General features: G+C 37.4%; 1 protein-coding gene and 1 long non-coding RNA gene across 2 annotated transcripts; both read right to left on the bottom strand.

Annotated features, from left to right (window-relative positions):
• Positions 1-685: 685 nt before the first annotated feature.
• Positions 686-2,346, bottom strand: LOC141283070 (uncharacterized). The gene is made up of 6 exons (XM_073816324.1): positions 2,256-2,346; positions 2,099-2,178; positions 1,907-2,007; positions 1,116-1,191; positions 885-1,023; positions 686-802 (listed from the first exon to the last, which is right to left on the bottom strand). Exons 1-4 carry the CDS (start codon positions 2,280-2,282, stop codon positions 1,160-1,162), a joined length of 240 nt encoding a protein of 79 aa, XP_073672425.1. The 5' UTR covers positions 2,283-2,346; the 3' UTR covers positions 686-802; positions 885-1,023; positions 1,116-1,159.
• Positions 2,347-12,490: 10,144 nt separating this feature from the next.
• Positions 12,491-14,901, bottom strand: LOC135750094 (uncharacterized). Its single transcript, XR_010532588.1, has 2 exons — positions 14,092-14,901; positions 12,491-13,176 (listed from the first exon to the last, which is right to left on the bottom strand). It is a non-coding gene; the product is annotated as an uncharacterized lncRNA (long non-coding RNA).
• Positions 14,902-17,550: the final 2,649 nt, after the last annotated feature.

Here is a 17,550-nt window from a genome sequence, read left to right on the forward strand (position 1 = left end):
GGCGGCACTGTTATGCAGTTCTTCTTAAATTTGCCTTTGTTGTTTCCCTAGTACAGTCCCAGGATCATGAAAGCCCCACATTTTGTGTGGAAGCACATGGCTATTGTTTGTGTTTTGCCTGCCATGTGCTCTCCTGTCTCATCTTGTACCCCGCCCCCTTGTTTGCTGATAAGCCTGCCAGTGTTTCATGTCCTTCCCCTGTTGGCTCATGATTTGTTCCCTTATTTAATGCCCTTGTGTGTTCTGTCCAGTGCCGATTTGTCTGTTACTTTGTTTGATGTGTTGATCGCTTGTATCACTTGTAATCCTATAATCCAGTCTTGTTAATTGTAGAATGTATCCTGTGTTTGTCAATATATTGAAGTGATATGAATTTTGTCTTATTGTATAGTCAGTTTAGTCGAGTCAGTTTAAGTTAAAGTCTTTATTTATTTAAAATATTTATTTAGTAATTTTTTATTAATAATAGGTCTGCATCAAGTTCAAGTTCAACTCATGAAACTTCACAAATGTGAGACTGAACAACAAAGAAATCAATAAGACACATGAAACATATATTTATATAAATATATTTAATGAATAAATAATATAATAATGAATAAATAAATAAATAAACAATATAAATGAGTAAACAATAATGTAATGATATAATAATGAAATTGATAATGATAAAATAATATAGAATCATCAAACGAACAATTATATAGATAACAAATAATTAAAAATAAACTAAAAAACACAATAATAAAACATTCTGCACGTGAGGATCTAAGGTAGGATCCTTCAGCTGACACTGCTTTAGCTGAAACACAAAACACAGAATATTCAAAGTTTATATAAAACTTAAATATAAGTAAGGATTTAAACATTGAGAGGTTATTTACCTCCTCACATAGAAAAACATATAGCCGTGTTTTTCTATGGTGTGGGATGCTCTTGGCCAGCTGATAGATTTTACCGTTGAATCGTTACACTTAATCCAGCCAGCTCCAGAAGGGTCACGAATGTTGCTGATGTAGTGACCTATAAGACAGATGACCTCATTTAATAAATTCAACTTTAAAAGGTAGATGAGAAATGAAGAACAAAATAATTTTGTGTCCAAGTATTCTTACCACACTGCAAACTTGACCCCAAATGAGCGACAACACCAGTGAGCTTATAGGCTGCGTTGCCCATTGCGGTCTGCCACTATTAAAGAAACAGAGATCTTATAATACAATGCAGACATGTTTTAAGAAATGCTGCTAAAATAATAATTGAAGAGCTCATATGCAAAACCGTCTGTAAGTTAGCATTTTTATCAGAGACTTAATGAATTCTGCCAACAAACCGGCATTTCTGAATGGCCTGATGCCGGGATAAAGCAGATTTGATGCGAAAGTATTAGATGAACGTATAATACATGCGGTGAAAAGTTAATGTCATTATCTAATTTTGACGGAGGTAACGTTTAGCGGCTTTTGCATCTGAGCTCCTCAATTCAATCCCTATTTTTTTCATGTAACTCCTCTTCTGTCTATTTCTATCTGCACCTGATGCTGGTCAGTGTCTCTCCCTAGATTTGCTATGCTGATTTTTACCTGCTGGTTGTCCTCAAGTTGCTGGCTGGAAAAATCTGAAACCTGCTTACTGCTGTCTGACCCTACGTCAAAAAGGCACACTTCAAGTTTTAAAAAGGGTTCAAATATTCCTTTGGAGTAATCATTTACAATCACTGCACTTCTTTTGTTTCAAGCAAGAGTTATGAGATACCAGACATGAAGACATTCGTTTAACATCACCATTTTTGTCTTATAAAACTCTCTAGACTTCTAGTAATATAAAGCATGTAAGATTTGTCTGTTGACTCACTGTCTATAAAAATACTCTTTAGTATCTTCTGTAAGAGTTTAATAAACTGTACCTGTGAAGCCGGACAGACTGAGCTCCTCAGGAACAGCCAGACACCCCTTGATTTTTTCGAGGGTGTACATGTCAAACCTTGTAACAAGAAGAACCAGAACCCTGTAGAGAAATAAAAACGAACAGAAGTTGTGAATTAGCTTATTTTGTATCGAGTAATAACTGATGAACTCTAATGGACAGGATGTCGTACTTTGGTAGGGTCTGAACTTGCACAGTTTCCAAGGCTTGATCACCTCCACACTCACTACAGCGGCATTCAAATGAAGATGCCTGGGAAAATAATATCAATCAAATCACTGACTATCAGTAACATAATAATACTTCATTATTCCAGAAGTGACCCTTACTGCAAAGTAGTGCTGGAGGCTCTCCATTAATGATCCCTGAGGACCAATAGCCAAAGACAGGCAGTTTAATTCCTCCAGAGAGTGCTTTTGATTCCCACAGCTAACACACAAACAACAGAAGGAAAATAAAAGTTTTTAATGTTAGATACATAAAAAGTATATTTCATGGAAAGTATTTAAATGAATGTGAGCAGGTGAGTTTGCGTGATGTCATTACGTCTTGCATGTGCGCAGCCGGATGATCTTAAAATCCATGTGCGCTGCAGGGTTATGGAAATCATGTATGGAATCCTGGCACATCTGTGCCTCCTCATTTAGTTGTTCCAAGCAGGTCATAAGGAATTCATGAGCATCCTTACACAAGAAAAGAGAAAAGAGCAAGAGGGCAAGTGAGCTTAAAATAACAAAAACTTATTTAAATGATTTGTGGGTATCACAGATATATTGACATGACTGCGGCTCTACCTGCTCATTATCGCCACTAAAATGTGAATTCCTTCTGGCAATGCAACGTTTGATGGTTGCCAGAAGCTGAGCTTTCTGGTCGGTGCTCATCTTCTTCATTTTGGTGTCATGCAGGTCATATAAAGCCCTGGAGTGAAATAAATATATTTAATTTGTATGAAACTAGCATCTTACCATTAGTTTACATGAGGAAAGGTTTTGATATAATGTTAAAGTGGTTTTATTAGTAATGGACTTTACTTGAACATTTCTGATCCAGGCTCGTTCTTCCAGTGTTTCTGCTGCGAGATGATGTCCTGCATGATTGGCGACATATTGAGGAGGCACTGGAGGGTGGAGTTCAGGAAACAAGTGTTCCCGATGTTTGGAAAACTGTCAGAGAACCAAAGAGTGCTCAGTTATAGGACAGCTTTGATACCCACAGTCAAACACATCTCATAATGATGAATGTACTCACCCCATGTCCTTAAACTCCACTTGCTGCCCTTTGGCAACTTTTTGATGATCACCCTGATCATTAACTCTTTGGTGTTTTGGACGCTCAATACTGCACTGAATCAACTGCAGTATTTCATGCTGAGTCAGCTCATATGAGCAGAGGTCCGAATAGAATTGTTCAAGTGCAAGCCTAAGACGACCACATAAATGTGTTACAACTCTAACCATGTTTAGCGTTTGATTTCAATGAGTACATTTATTTACTTACCAGTCCATAGCAGATAGCATCGGCATGCCGACATTCTCTGTGAAGAAATTATAATACATTTTTATTCAACATTATGTCACGCATTACACAATGAGAACATGCTACAGACATGTGGTCATCTAAACATTTATAATTTCTCTTACCTCTGAGAATAGCTTTATCCTGCTCTGCAGTCATCATATTATCACTGCTATCAGAGGAAGTGTTGACTGCAAACATGGCCGAACCTCCAACAGTGGCTGGCCTTGGTGTAGAGGGGGCAGTAGACAGTTGTGAGTCGTCACCACAAGGGAAAATACAACCCAAGATCTTTTTCAAAGTACGGCGGAGCTTTCCTTTCTTCTTCTTCTTCTTCTTGTCTTTTCTCTCTTTGCGTTCTCCATCATGAATATCTTCCATTGTCGTAGTCTTCATTCACCAGAGGAAGAAGCATAATTAAAAAAAAGAAAAACAAGATATTAAACATTGTATTTACTTTCAAAAAGACAATACAGTAACAAAAACACATTTTACAAAGTAGGTCGTAATGTTTTATGTTGTGGCTAAAAGAACTCCTGAAACTATCACATATTGTACTGTAACAGGTCTATAGCACAACCTTTGAGATAACAGGTAAGGTGTATTATTAAGATAAGGTGTTATGTGGTTTGATTGAAAAGTCTCATTGTCATCAATTGTTACTGAACATGGATCTATATGTTAGGTTACGTTTGGCTGTTTGATGAAGATCAGTTTTACCTTTCTGCCACTGGATTTGCGATTCTCCCCATAAACACCATAGTCATCTTCTCCTTTCTCCTTTTCCTCTTTATTTAAATATTTAGATTCCCCTGAAAAACAATCAATACAAAATGAACATAAGCCTTTTTTATTCCACATGAACTCCAACAGCAGTGCTGATTATAATATAACAGAGATAATTAATATGAATTTAATGAATGTGCAGATAATGGAGGGTTGTTCAGTACATCCAATGCTAATCAGCTACTAGCAGAATAAACAAGATGAAAGTTTGGGATCAAGTTCAAGAGTGAAACAGCAGGACAACCATAAAAAAACAAATATTTCTATAAAATGAAAATCAGGACAAGATGATGGGAAAAGCTCATTGTGCTGAAACAAGAGTCCATTAGAATAACACATAACAGCCTGAATACAGGAAGAAGATATTAGATAAACATCTGCCGTATAAATACACTTATACTGGGCACAAGTTTAAAACAGTTAGGAGAGGAAAAGCTGACAAGAGAGAAAAATAAAGCTGACAATAAAAAGCCGGATAGAGTGAACCAGAACATAATAACAGTAAACTCACTAGCAGGGTAGGCACATTGATGACCACTTGACTGCAGGTCGGATGGATCTGGCTGACTATAAGACTGATCGTGTGGAGCACTTGGCTTCGGGTCGAAGGGACCATTTACAGGATCAGCCTCCTCTTGAAGAACTAATTTCTCCAAGGAAACTGAGCCAGTCTGGCAATAGACTGGCCCTTCATGGCCTGCTGGCTCAAGTCCGATGGGACTGTGTTGCCAATGATCTAAACAGGCACGTGGCATCAGGTCGAATGGACCTGTCCGCCTATCGGTCTGATCTCGTTGGGCACGTGGCACCGGGTCGAATGGACCCATTTTAGGATCAGCCAGTTTTTGAAGAACTGTATTCTCCAAAGAAAATGAACCAGACTGGCAATAGACTGGCTCTTCATGGCCCGCTGGCTCAAGTCCGATGGGACTGTATTGCCAATTATCTTTACGGGCACGTGGCTTCAGGTCGAATGCACCTGTTTGCCTAAAAGTCTGATCACGTTGAGCACGCGGCTCCGGGTCGAACGGACCAATTTTGGGATCAGCTTCTTCCTGAAGAAGTGTTTTCTCCAGGGTAAAAGAACCATGCAGGCACCTTGCTGGTTCTTGAAAACCCGTTGGCTTGAGTCCAGATGGACCTTTCTGCAGATCAACTTGATCTTCACGGGTTCTTGCCTGCAGGCCGGATAGGCCTGGCTGAGGATCAGCTGGATCAGATGGATCCAGTTGAAACTCATTTCGGCGAATACCAAAAGCACGCTTTACAGCTTGCAATTTGTTCTGGAAGAAAGCACGGATGCCCTTTTTCTTCCGTTGGTTTGTTTGATTTTCTAAAAAACAGAAACAGAAAAGACAAATTACAGATGTTACACATTATTAATATATCTCTTAACAGTCAAATAAATGAACCAGCTAGACATAAAAAAATGTGGGTGCAACTTAAGTGAATTTAGGTGTAAATAAATAAGGCTAGATGTAACCGTTTCACAATGAACATTCACAAACATTGGACATTAAGGGTGTCACGATTTCAATTTGAAATCGGAATTAAGTCACAACCTCGAACTTCAAATAAAAAAATAACAGCAGCACAAAAGTAATTCCATATTTTGGAGGCATGTGTTAAAGCTACCTGAGCTGTTATACATACGTTTGTAAATGATATTTTTACTATCACTTTAAAGTGCCAAACATTTCTCAAAAAAGGCTTCAAATGTCACTACAACTCAGAGTACATGAGCTTAAAACTTAAGTACATATTTAAAATGACTGAAGTACATACTTTAAATCCCCTAAATGTACTGTATAGTTCATGCAAATATAAACATTTTCCAGTTATTTACTCCCCCAGAAATGATTTATATTTGAGGTGTCATTATAATGTTGTGACTGACCTGATTCTCTCTTCTCCTCATCCTCATCCGCCCCTGAAGGGGCGATGCTCTCTTGACTAGCAGCAGGGATAGAGATGTTCAACCTCCGCTGAACATCACGTGCACCGCTGCTGGTCACGAGCCCATGAGCTGTCGTAGACAGGATGGTATTCTGTCTTACAACTGGACACAACAGAGATGAACAACACATTATAAACTTATGTAAAATCTTACACATTATACTGTATAGTTATTGTGTTACTTTGACAAACATTATAAAACTTATTGTAGAAATATTTTATAAGTGTTTTCGTTGCATTGTGTTATTCCATACTTTTAATGAGTTCATTCATATTGTAAAATGTGGAAAAATATATAGAATGAGTGTTTCAAAACTGATATATTATTATATATGTATATTTGAGGTGTCATTATAATGGGGACACTGACTGACCTTCTGGGCTCCACTCATCATCATCATCATCATCATCATCATCATCCACCCATTGAAGGGTGTTGCTCTCTTGACTGGCTGCAGGTGTAGAGATGTTCAAGCTACGCTGAGAATCGCGTACACCGCTGCCAGTCACAAGCCCACGAGCTGGAGAAGACAGGATGGTATTCTGTCTTACAGCTAGACACAGCAGAGAAGAACAACACATTATAAAATAAGATATAACACATTATATTGTATAATTATTGTGGTATTTTGACAAACATATTACATAAATTATATATGTTTTATATGCGTTTTAGTTGCACTGTGTTATTCCATAGTTTTGATCAGTTTATTCATATTGTAAAATGTGGAAAAATATATAGAATAAGTGTTTCAAAACTTATATATTACAAATGTAAATATTTTACTGACCTTCTGAGCTCCACTCCTCATCATCAACCTCTCCTGGAATGGTCAACCTTACGTGACCAGCTGCAGGTGTAGCGATGTTTGACCTCCGGCGAACATCGCGTACACCGCTGCGGGTCACGAACTCAGCTGAGTTAGACAAAATGGTATTTTGTCTAACAGCTGGACAGACCGGACATAAAAATCACATTATAAACTTAATTCAAATCTGCACAGTAACAGTTAACGTGTTTCTTAACAGAAATTGTAAAGAACATTTAAATTCTATAAAATGAAACTCCTGCTATTTGGCCGCTTGGCCATATTAGCGGTGGCAAGACTAGCCTGCAAACAAATGCGAGCAAACTGAGGGAGTTGGTTATTTCTGATCTGTGTGGAGTTCCGGTATGTTACCGCAGTAAAGTAGGTTTTAGGTTCGATATTCGCTTGATATTCATTTTTCCCTGGCTTTGTTATGATAATGTTACAGTTTTACACATACGACAGTACCACAATTACACTAAATGTTATTCAGTTTCATTTTTGTTTTTATTCATGTTTGTAAACGAACATTCCATATTTCATTATAAAGGTCCTATGCATAATTATGCAACTTACACCAGAAGCTGTTTTACATGGCAGGTGGCTAAGAGACCGTCTGCCAACTTCACAAAGTTAATGAAATCTTAAGATACAAATGCATTAAACCTTTTTACAGGCGGTAGTAGGCTCACAAAGCCATATTTTGATCATTACATGTGATACTTAAAAACGACATTATAAAATACAATACTATACTATACATTTATACAAACTATAAAAACACATTCCAAATGTTAACCTTAATTGCATTTCAATGAATTCTGAAAACTAAAGACTTAACATCCCTAAACTCTGATTGTCCATACATTTTTTGAGGTAGTCATCAATTACATTATCATATGAAATTTGCCCAGGAATTACAGGGTTAATTATTATGATAGCTGGGCCACTGAGAGCCTGTAGATGTGCATTACATGCAGTCTCACACAATTCTAATAAATTAAATTATGATTTTTGGTTGAATAATAACCTAAGTGAAATTATGCTGATTTTTGTTTATTACGCTGAAGGATGAGGTTAGCTACACTATGAAATGAGTGCGGGTGGAGTGGCGTGTAGTAACGACGCAGAGAGAGCGAGAGGAATCCACGCTGTGAGTGGAGCATAACAGAACACTCCGCTTACAACGCTGGACTTCGCGTAGACTGGGGTAGTGGAAATTGCTACCCGGTCCTATTGTGAATGAAAGACTCCATTTGAACTTAACCGGTCGCATTGTTTATTGCTATATTCAGGGTGTAGTGCTGTGCTATTGGAGTGGTGTGATGGTGCTGTGGTTTGGAACTCTGTGCACGAGGAAGTAATTATTGGGGTTTTGTGTATAACTTGTGAGCTAGAGATACTGGCAGCCGTTTCATCTGTTTTTCAGTGTGCTGTGTAAATCCGGTGGAGACTAAGGCCACTGTAGGACTGAAACGAAGTGGTGCACTTGATCTGATCGAGCCAGGACGAACTGGACTGCTCCTTTATACTAAACAGCAACTTGAATCCTTTTAAGGACTTCTCAGTGTGCTATTTTCTGAATTGAGTGTTGCATTGCTTCCCACATTTTAAATATTTTTATCTGTGTATTTAATAAAAGGTTTTTGTAACTTGATCCATCTCATGACTGTCAATATTATATGCCCAGCCCTTTGTGAAGTGATTTAAATTAAATGTGGTGTCCTTTTGAGTCCTGGGTCTCATAGGGCCCCCAGGTGGCTTAGTCGGCTACCTTAATAATTAATAAAATTTCATCCTGTATTCAGCCGTTAAGAGGACGAATATTCGTGTCTCCGTCTTTACATATAGCAATACAATTATATCATAGGCCTACATTATTTACAACATAAGGATTATTTGAGGATTTATTTGGGGTATCTTCTTTCAACTTCCTCTCAATGACTCATCATGTTTCTCTTCAGGAATCCACTAGATTAGCTAACCACAGTAAGACAGACAATTTATAATAACTATCATAAATGTTACAATTTTAGATAAAAAACATGTAAACGTGTGAATTATCATTAAGTATTAACATGTATAGCTTAATAGTGATATTGTTAGCTAATAATTTTCCCTTCAGTTGCCATCTCTCTGTCAAAACAATATTATAATAATCTAACACAAAAACAATTGTTCAGTCTTACTTTTTAAAGGTAATTCCCTAAGACTAGTTTTGAGGTGTTGGACTGTCTGTATACCAACAAACTGCACACAATGGAGGCATTTTTACCTCTATTTGCTTTGAGGTTAATGGACAAGTTGTCATCACTAATGGCGGCGCTGTTGGCCCACGATCGAGCAGACGACGCCCAGTCTAGCTAATTAATGTCTATGCTTATTACACCATATATCTACCAGCATACGTGTTAAAAATAAGTTAGTATAACATTCACAATCTGTGCTAATAGTTGATGCACAATTTTAGAGCGCAGAAACGACACAATGTCATTCTAAATCCTGACAGGTTAAATTGGCTTTTGCAGGGAGGGGGAGCCCTTATTTACGGTAAGCAGTCATCATTCAAAATCGCGCTGTAAAATTACTTAATGTGTTTTACACCAAAGGAGCTCTTTTTCCAGTATTAATGTGTATGGTTGAGTAGTTATTCAAACAAAGATACATACTTTACAATTCACTTACAAGTTTCAGCTTTACTGTAAAATCTTGTCTGACACCCTATATGCATTTGTTGCACATGTCATTATGCACAATGGATCAAACTTTGAAGGAAGTTATAAGACTCAACCTCCTTGACTAATTCTAAGCATAAGATTTCCCAAAAGATTCAATTTACAAGAAAAACGACTTACTGAATCAGCATCAATATGTCTTATGAATTAGCCATGCATAGAGATTCCCTAAGCTGGTCAGCAGTTAGTAAAACAATCACTATAGTTAGGTTGTAATTGATTTGTTTAATCAAAATACATTATTTCATTAAACTATAAAATAGGTTCAGTGTTATCTATTTAAGATATTGTAGTGAGATGAGTGACATGGCTATACAGTACATACTTTAATCATTTGTTTCTAGACTTCTATTAAGTTTTCTCGACTTGTGCACCATTCTTACATCTCTATCTCTCATCTCAACTCAACAATGTGTAATGTCATGATCCGGTGCGAATGCACATTTTTGAGGATCTGAGTGATGCGCGGGTCAATGAATAAACAACCGGCACTCGACTGACGTATTTAACTAACCCGTCCGTAACTTGGACCGCAAAAAAGACGTCTGTGATTTTGCCGGACGGGATTAAAATTCTCATGCTCTTCCTGACATAGGAGTGTCTGTTTCATGCGTTTTGGCGTTGCAGAAGATCACGTGCTCTGTATATGTGTGTTTGTAGCCTAATGTTTGATATTTTGCGTTAAATGTAAAATTATTACAGAACATGTAATTTATTAATTTAATTTTAACAAATCAAAATAACTTCTACAAATCATATAACGTAGCCTACGTGTTTTATATAACTTATAATAAACACAAAGACATTAAGAAATAATGATTAATAACAATTTATTATCTTTATTAATTAACATTACCATTCCAGAGTGAAACAAATTAAGGTTGAGTTTCTTACCTTATAAAGTTACTGATATTACAGTGTTTTAACAGTGTAAGATATTTAGCTCGTCTTGATTTAATTATTTTATTGCGCCGAATGGAAGAAAATCTGAATGAAAGACCTTAGGCTTACGGCAGATCACGTTGGCCAAAACACGAAAAGAACCGCGTTTTCAAAAGATATTGCAAGCAAACACAGACATTTGCATCCGGACGGGATTACATAGAAGACCTCTGAGTTTGGCGAAAAACATTAAATTGCTCTGGAATTTTTTACAGAGGTTGCAGAGAAAAACACAGACATGGCCGATTGGACGAGATTAAAAACACTGTGGACCTATGTTTTCTCAGAGGTCCCCCTGTAAAACTAATCCGGTCCAAAATTACAAAGGTTTAAATGGCATCTTTATTTCAAACGACCCGAACGACATTACAAATATTTGGCCCCGGCCCAATTTAAACCCTGTTGCTGAAGGAGACGACGGAGCTGAGCTCCGGCAGGGTGTGTTGTGGACCCGAGGAGGCGGAGGTGCGCTCCGGCCCAATTTAACCAGTGCCAGCACATATATTCAGATGTAGCGAATACTAATGGATTATTTAGGTTCACATTATAGTATTTATGCGCTTACTTTGGTTGTCTGTGTCATAAATAAAGTTTGATCAGTTAATTGTTTGATGAAAACAGCGCATCTCTCTGATCTAACGGTAGCCGGTTTTTACCGCTTTTTACCAGTCACAAAAATTTCAATATTTGCTAATCGTGTCTTGACTGACCTGTTGGGACCTCTTCATCAGGAATTTCCCCGGGAAGGGTAAAGATTACTCGCGCAGTAGCAGGTGCAGAGATGTTTGACTTTCGCCGAGCATCCCGTGCACCGCGTCCTGTCTCGAGCTTCTCTTTTGATGTAGACATGATCTTATTCGTCTACCTCGAGTCTATTTCACGACTGTCTGGAGTGATGTAGACTTGTCGTTGTAAATAAACTTGAGTTGAAATCGTTTTGTAAGAACGAGTTGTAGCGACTGTAAAGTCTGTAAGAGCTGTCAGAGATTAACCTTCACTTGGTCAGAGAATCACTGAACTGAGGGAAATCTCCCAGAACGCGGCTTTATATACGTTCTATTATGACGTCATACACTCTATTCGCTAACAATGGGACTCCGCTACAGACTCATTAGTTGTCACGATTATGCTTCTGGTCAGAACCGGTCTCTGCCTGTTTAAAGGCCTGGGCCCGGTTGCATAAAGCACCTTAAGTATGACACTTAAGGGGTAAATTCCTCTTAACTACTGTAAGAGAATAATTAAAGTGTTTTGCATGTAATCCCTTAAATGGTTTTCTTAGGTAAAGGTAATCTTAAAGTGTTTCATGACAGCGACCCCGGTTTGTTGTTATAAAATACTATTGTTGCCATGGAGACACAACAGAAAAAACTTAAGGGTTTTTCTGCAACACCCTTAATTTTAATGGAAACATAAGGGTGAACTTAAGGGAAAATTACACTTAAGATGCTTTATGCAACCGGGCCCTGTCTTGCGGTTAAACTTATAACAAGTGTGTTGGTTTCCTAAAGACGAGAGGAGAAGACAATCATGGATTGCAAATTTATTAATTTAATTAAATATAAGACACACAATTTGGATTATTTAGATATGTCACACATAAATATAAATTACACACTCTGTAACTATGTATTATACATTGCTATACAAGTACTGTTCAAAATATTGAAAACACAATACAAAAATATTTCTTATGCTTTTAAAAATCTTTTACTCTGAAGGTGTATGTTTAAATGTTTGAAATTACATTTGTGGTCAAAAATATAGTACTTACATATAAATGTCTTTCAACAAAAAAACCTAAAATGTATTTAAAAACATTTTTAAATGAATGACTTGGACAAACAAGCAATTCAAGCCCATAATAGATGGAAATTTCTTTAACATTGTTAAATCACCCCAAGGTGACATCTTAAGAAATTACTGAAAAACAAGAGTATATTCCAAATTCTAAACAAAGGGTGGCTGCATTTAACATGCTAAAATAAATCTGTTTGGATGTTTTAGTCGCTAATAATTCCCATATGTTGTATAAATGTGACCCGGCCTGTGAAAACCCAGCAAAGTCTACTGAATCTACTGTTTCCTACATAAAATCATCCTACACAATGCAAAGAACATTCTGTGAAAATATAATCTTGACATTTTTAATATTGACTGAGTAAGGTCACGCCAAAGACTGAACTCAGTGTTAAATCAGTAAATTCAAACTTTGATGATCTCATCATAGCCTGGATTTCATATACAAGGTCACATATTTATATATCTTAGAAATATATTGTAAATAATCATGTGCATGTACATAACAAAAAATTAAAATCATAAGACATTCTCTTCAGGTCTTCTGCCTTTGTTTCCTGCCCTCGTCTCTGTAAGCAGCGCCTTTAAACCTTAGAGGTTCCTCTTTATTGCCTTTGTTTCCTGTCCCGATCTATGTCAGCCCCGCCTTTGAAAGATCTGCACACCACTTCTTAGAGGTCCTCTTTTTGTTGCTTAAGGATCACCTAAATGGAAACATAAAAATGTGAAAATATGCTCAATTAAAATTTTGGATTTGTAAATTTAAGTGCCATCCAACATCGGGCATTCATGAATGTGTCAGGCTGTGCATTACAAACAGTGGTAATTCTTCTTTGCATTCTCAGTTATACTTAAAAAGGGTGCTATAGGAGAACTTAGTGCAAATGTTTTGAAAACAATACATTTTTTGTTAGAGATATCTGAATGTACCTGTCACCCACTTACTTACCACCAAACTGTGTTGAGCAAGCGCTTGAATCAGTGTTCATGTACTCGAGTAAAGTATGTTTCTGGCCTTTAAACACATTTACACTACACTTTAAACATGTTAATTGAGCATAAGCATGTACCCAATTTTCCCCAAACCTGCCCCACTTTGGTTTGTTTTCTTGGGGTCTGTGAATTTTAGAACATCTATTGGTCACATAAAATGTCATGTGAATTTGCAGGTAAAAGGTAAACAAATACTCACACTATCCAAACCAAGCCACACCTGAACAGTATTATCTCCAAAGCCTGGTTTGTTTAATTAGTGTGATTGCACCGCACCATGCTCAGGTTAATCGTGGATGTCTGAGCGGCACAAGCGATAGATCGACTAAGCAATATCATATAATGAAAGTGCTGTGTCATCGCATTAAAAAGAACTCAAAATATTTAGTTTAGCATTACGATGGGCTCCAGTGTTGAGAGAGCAAACTTCATGTTTTCTTTAAAACAATCCCATCCTAATGATGAAAGCATGCTCGGATCGATAAAAGTAAAGTGTGAGTGCATACAAGTGATAGAGGAAGGACAGTTGCTCTTGGGCAAAGTTTGGTCAGTTTAAATATAACATGAGTGTGCCCTTCTTCAATGCATTGTGTCCAACAGATGCCTAGTAGCAAAGTTTGTCTCACCTGTGGGCAACAACACTTCAGTCTGTCCTAGTATACGCCTTGGTCCTCTGTCCAGATCTCACCCCACACACTGTAAACTGAGCAGAACAGAAATCTTCATTTGAAAGTAGAAATGATAAATGGACCCAGATTTGTTCCAGAAGGTATTAATTAAATAACATGGCCTGCTTTGTCTAATATACAAGAGAAACTGCACCGTTAAATAAAATAAATGTAAAAAAAGTCGAGTTATCTGAACCAAGTCATCTTGTTGCTTTGAGGTCTTTTTTCTGTTTTTGTTTATTTTTCATTAAGTGATTCTGATTGTTAACAGCACGCATCATTATTAATGTTCAATCATCACTTTATTCATTACTTCATTATTTTATTAATGTTAAACACTGATTCAGTGTCACTTTATACACTTGTGTTGTAATGTTCACTCAAATAGACACTGAGCAGTGTTCATTTAACACCAGGTAATTGAATTCAAACAAAGCAACAAGATGACTGTCTGATGACTCGAATGAAAACTTACTGATGATTTACTCCCCATCATGTCATCCAAGAAGTTTATCTTTTACTTTTTTCACCCAAACACAATCAGAGTTTTATTTAGGGATGCACCGAATGTTTGGCAACCGAAATTATTTGTCTGAAAATAGCAAAAAACGAATTTTCTGTGTTCGCCGAACAAATAAAAAGGCAGAATACATTTTACCGAACAATGAGGTCTTTGATGAAGCAATCAAATAGCAGCATGTGGAGAGTTGGAGACGCGCAAATTTAGCAAACATGTTGGTAAGCATTTTAAAGTGTCCGAGAAAGACATGAAAACATACAGCACTACACGTTTCATTTGTCATTTAAAATCAAGTCATCCTAAACACCATGCAGCATGAGAAAGACACGGCAGCGGCGATCCTGGGTATTTGTCTGCTGAATGCACAAGCATGGAGAACGAGAGCCTTTAGCTCATCATGTCACAGAAGACAAAGAGCGTCAGCAGTATGTATTAAAAACAAAGTCCTAAAATGACAAACACGCTTATATTAAACTCTTGTGTTAAATTCAGTGTTTTTCTTGCTTTATAATGGCATTGACCAAGATCAATGTTTTTCAAAACTCAAAAGTATATAAATTCATCATTTAAGTACTCAATACATAACCCAGGGGGTCTTCTGAAGCAAAACAATAAGTTTGTGAGAAAAAAATATTCAAATATAGAGCTTTGTGATAGTTAGGAGACATGTTTAGGTAAACAGACAATTAAAATATGGCTGCAATCGCATTGGATGTCTCGTATCTTATTACTAGTCTTTATATGAATTGTGATGAAACACAGCCATGACACATGAGAACCAATGTGATTTGACGTGCCACCATATTTAAATCTAGAGTTGTTATTGTCTGTTTACATTTCATATGCATCGTAACTCGCTTAAAATATGAAGTTTTTCTCACAAGCCTTTCATTTTACACCAGAAGACCCACTGGGTTATATATGAATCACTTTAACGATGGATGCCTGCACTTTTTGAGCTTTCAAATATTGATGCCCAGTCAATGCCATTATTAAGCATTAAAGAGCCAGGACAGTATCACCTGGCAATATTTCTAAGATGAAAGAATGAAATTTTTACAGTATTCAGAACATGAGGTTCAAACGTTAGATTGGTATCAAAAATCACTCCTAGATTCCTCAACCTAGTCCGAAACTCCACATTTGAACCATCAAGAGTTAATGTGCTTGGCTCTACTTTGCGTAGTTGGTGAGGTAAACCAACAAGCATAATCTCAGTCTTTTCACTATTAAGACAAAGAGAGTTTTCAGTCATCCATTCTTTCATCTTAAAAATACACTCAGAAAGAAAATTGACTGGCACAATTTCATTAGGTCTAAAATGAATGTAGATCTGTGTATCATCTGCATAGAAGTGAAATTTTAGACTGCATAGAAGTGAAACTTTCTCTAAAGTTTACACATCAAGAGTTCTGATCTTTGAAGAGCGTACTCACTGTGATGATCACGTCTGGACCGGACACAACCGCATGTGCCTCTGTGCGTACTTTAGCGCCTTTTTGCAGTTAAATACATCCACGCCCCATACATGTTGCTTCAGACAAGCACGTGCAGGTCGCGGTTTCTGTTTGCGTCATCACAACATTTCGGCCTTTTTATTTCGGTGATAAAAGTCTTTCGTCTGAAAGCCGAAAAGGCTCTTTTGGGCCATTTTCGGCCGTAAATTTTCGGTGGCCGAATATTCGGTGCATCCCTAATATTTAAATCTGCAGTCGATTAGTAAAGATAGCGCCTGTTTGAACGTTTGCTTAGTAAGATTCGGTGCGTATGAGAACCAGAGCCATGAACGGACGTCAGTGTTCACTCACCCCCTCTGGGCTACATCTCTGACAGGGATTCCCTGGCTCTGATGTTGGCCCTGTCTGTGTTTGATGGTCAAAAATTAGATCAAATCAGCAGTATTTGGTGTCATGATTAAACTATTACTTGATTTCTTATTCATATTTAGTGTCTTTTGTGTTGTTATTGTTTTGGCATGAGGTAAAGTAGTTAATAAAACTATACTTATATAATATTACTATTGCTTTCCCATTTAATCTTAACGCGATACGAGCACTTGCTTGTTATTAGACTTTGTTCTTGTCAGTACTATATAAAACTGTTTTTATTAGTGTCAGAGAGATCCAGAGAGATCGCTCCAGAAAAAACGATTGTTTACATTCCTCTTTCCAAGTGTTAATCGTCTACACGATGTGCCAAGACATTACTCCCATTAAGTTTAACGTAACATCCAAGAGCGCTGATCTTTGACGGAATAATAACTTCCGATTGGGATTCACACACTGATTTACGAGCTAGTGAACTAATGAGACACACGGAGAGTGTTTAAAAACAGCGTGTCTGTGTGTGCGCGTGCAGTTTTTCCAATCAGAGAGGAGCCTGTTTAAAGAACCTCCATTCACTAATACTAAAATGACCAGCAGGTGGCGGAATGATACAAAATAGTGAAGCGGTAACTGTGCCGTTATCAGTAGAATTTCGCACGCCTCTTAGCCAATCAGATTCGAGAACCAGAAAGAACTGTTGTATAAAAACAATTATCCTTGTAATATTTTCCTTAAATTTAAATGAACTCAGAATAACGTTACTTCCGACTGCTGTTCTGACAAGCAATGGCCAGCTGCCTATATTAACTACTTCATCGTTTACACAGCAACAAAAACACTCATACTGATAAAAAGTGAAAGGTATTTAGATTCATTTCAAGTAAAAATGTACCAAATGTACTCGTGGGGGGAGAGTCCTGGCTCGTGTCTTCCACTGTCGGTGTGCTGGCATTGGCGTGAAGCTTATCTGGATAGACCGCATCCTAGGACCTAGATGTACATGTCCTTAACAGAGAAACAGACGGAGTAGAGGTGGCAGGGGTTCGCGGCACTCTATGTCCTTTCTCCTCT

The sequence above is a fragment of the Paramisgurnus dabryanus genome, chromosome 12 (genome assembly GCF_030506205.2).
Source record: "Paramisgurnus dabryanus chromosome 12, PD_genome_1.1, whole genome shotgun sequence".
NCBI classification, from domain to species: Eukaryota; Metazoa; Chordata; class Actinopteri; order Cypriniformes; family Cobitidae; genus Paramisgurnus; species Paramisgurnus dabryanus.

Excerpts from the sequence above, each read along its gene's own strand:
- LOC141283070 (XM_073816324.1), bottom strand. The coding sequence starts at position 2,282 with ATGGAGAGCCTCCAGCACTACTTTGCA. Across the intron at positions 2,179-2,255 it reads GCCTCCAGCACTACTTTGCA|GCATCTTCATTTGAATGCCG; the intron begins GTAAGGGTCACT and ends TTATTTTCCCAG. Across the intron at positions 2,008-2,098 it reads CAAGTTCAGACCCTACCAAA|GGTTCTGGTTCTTCTTGTTA; the intron begins GTACGACATCCT and ends ATTTCTCTACAG.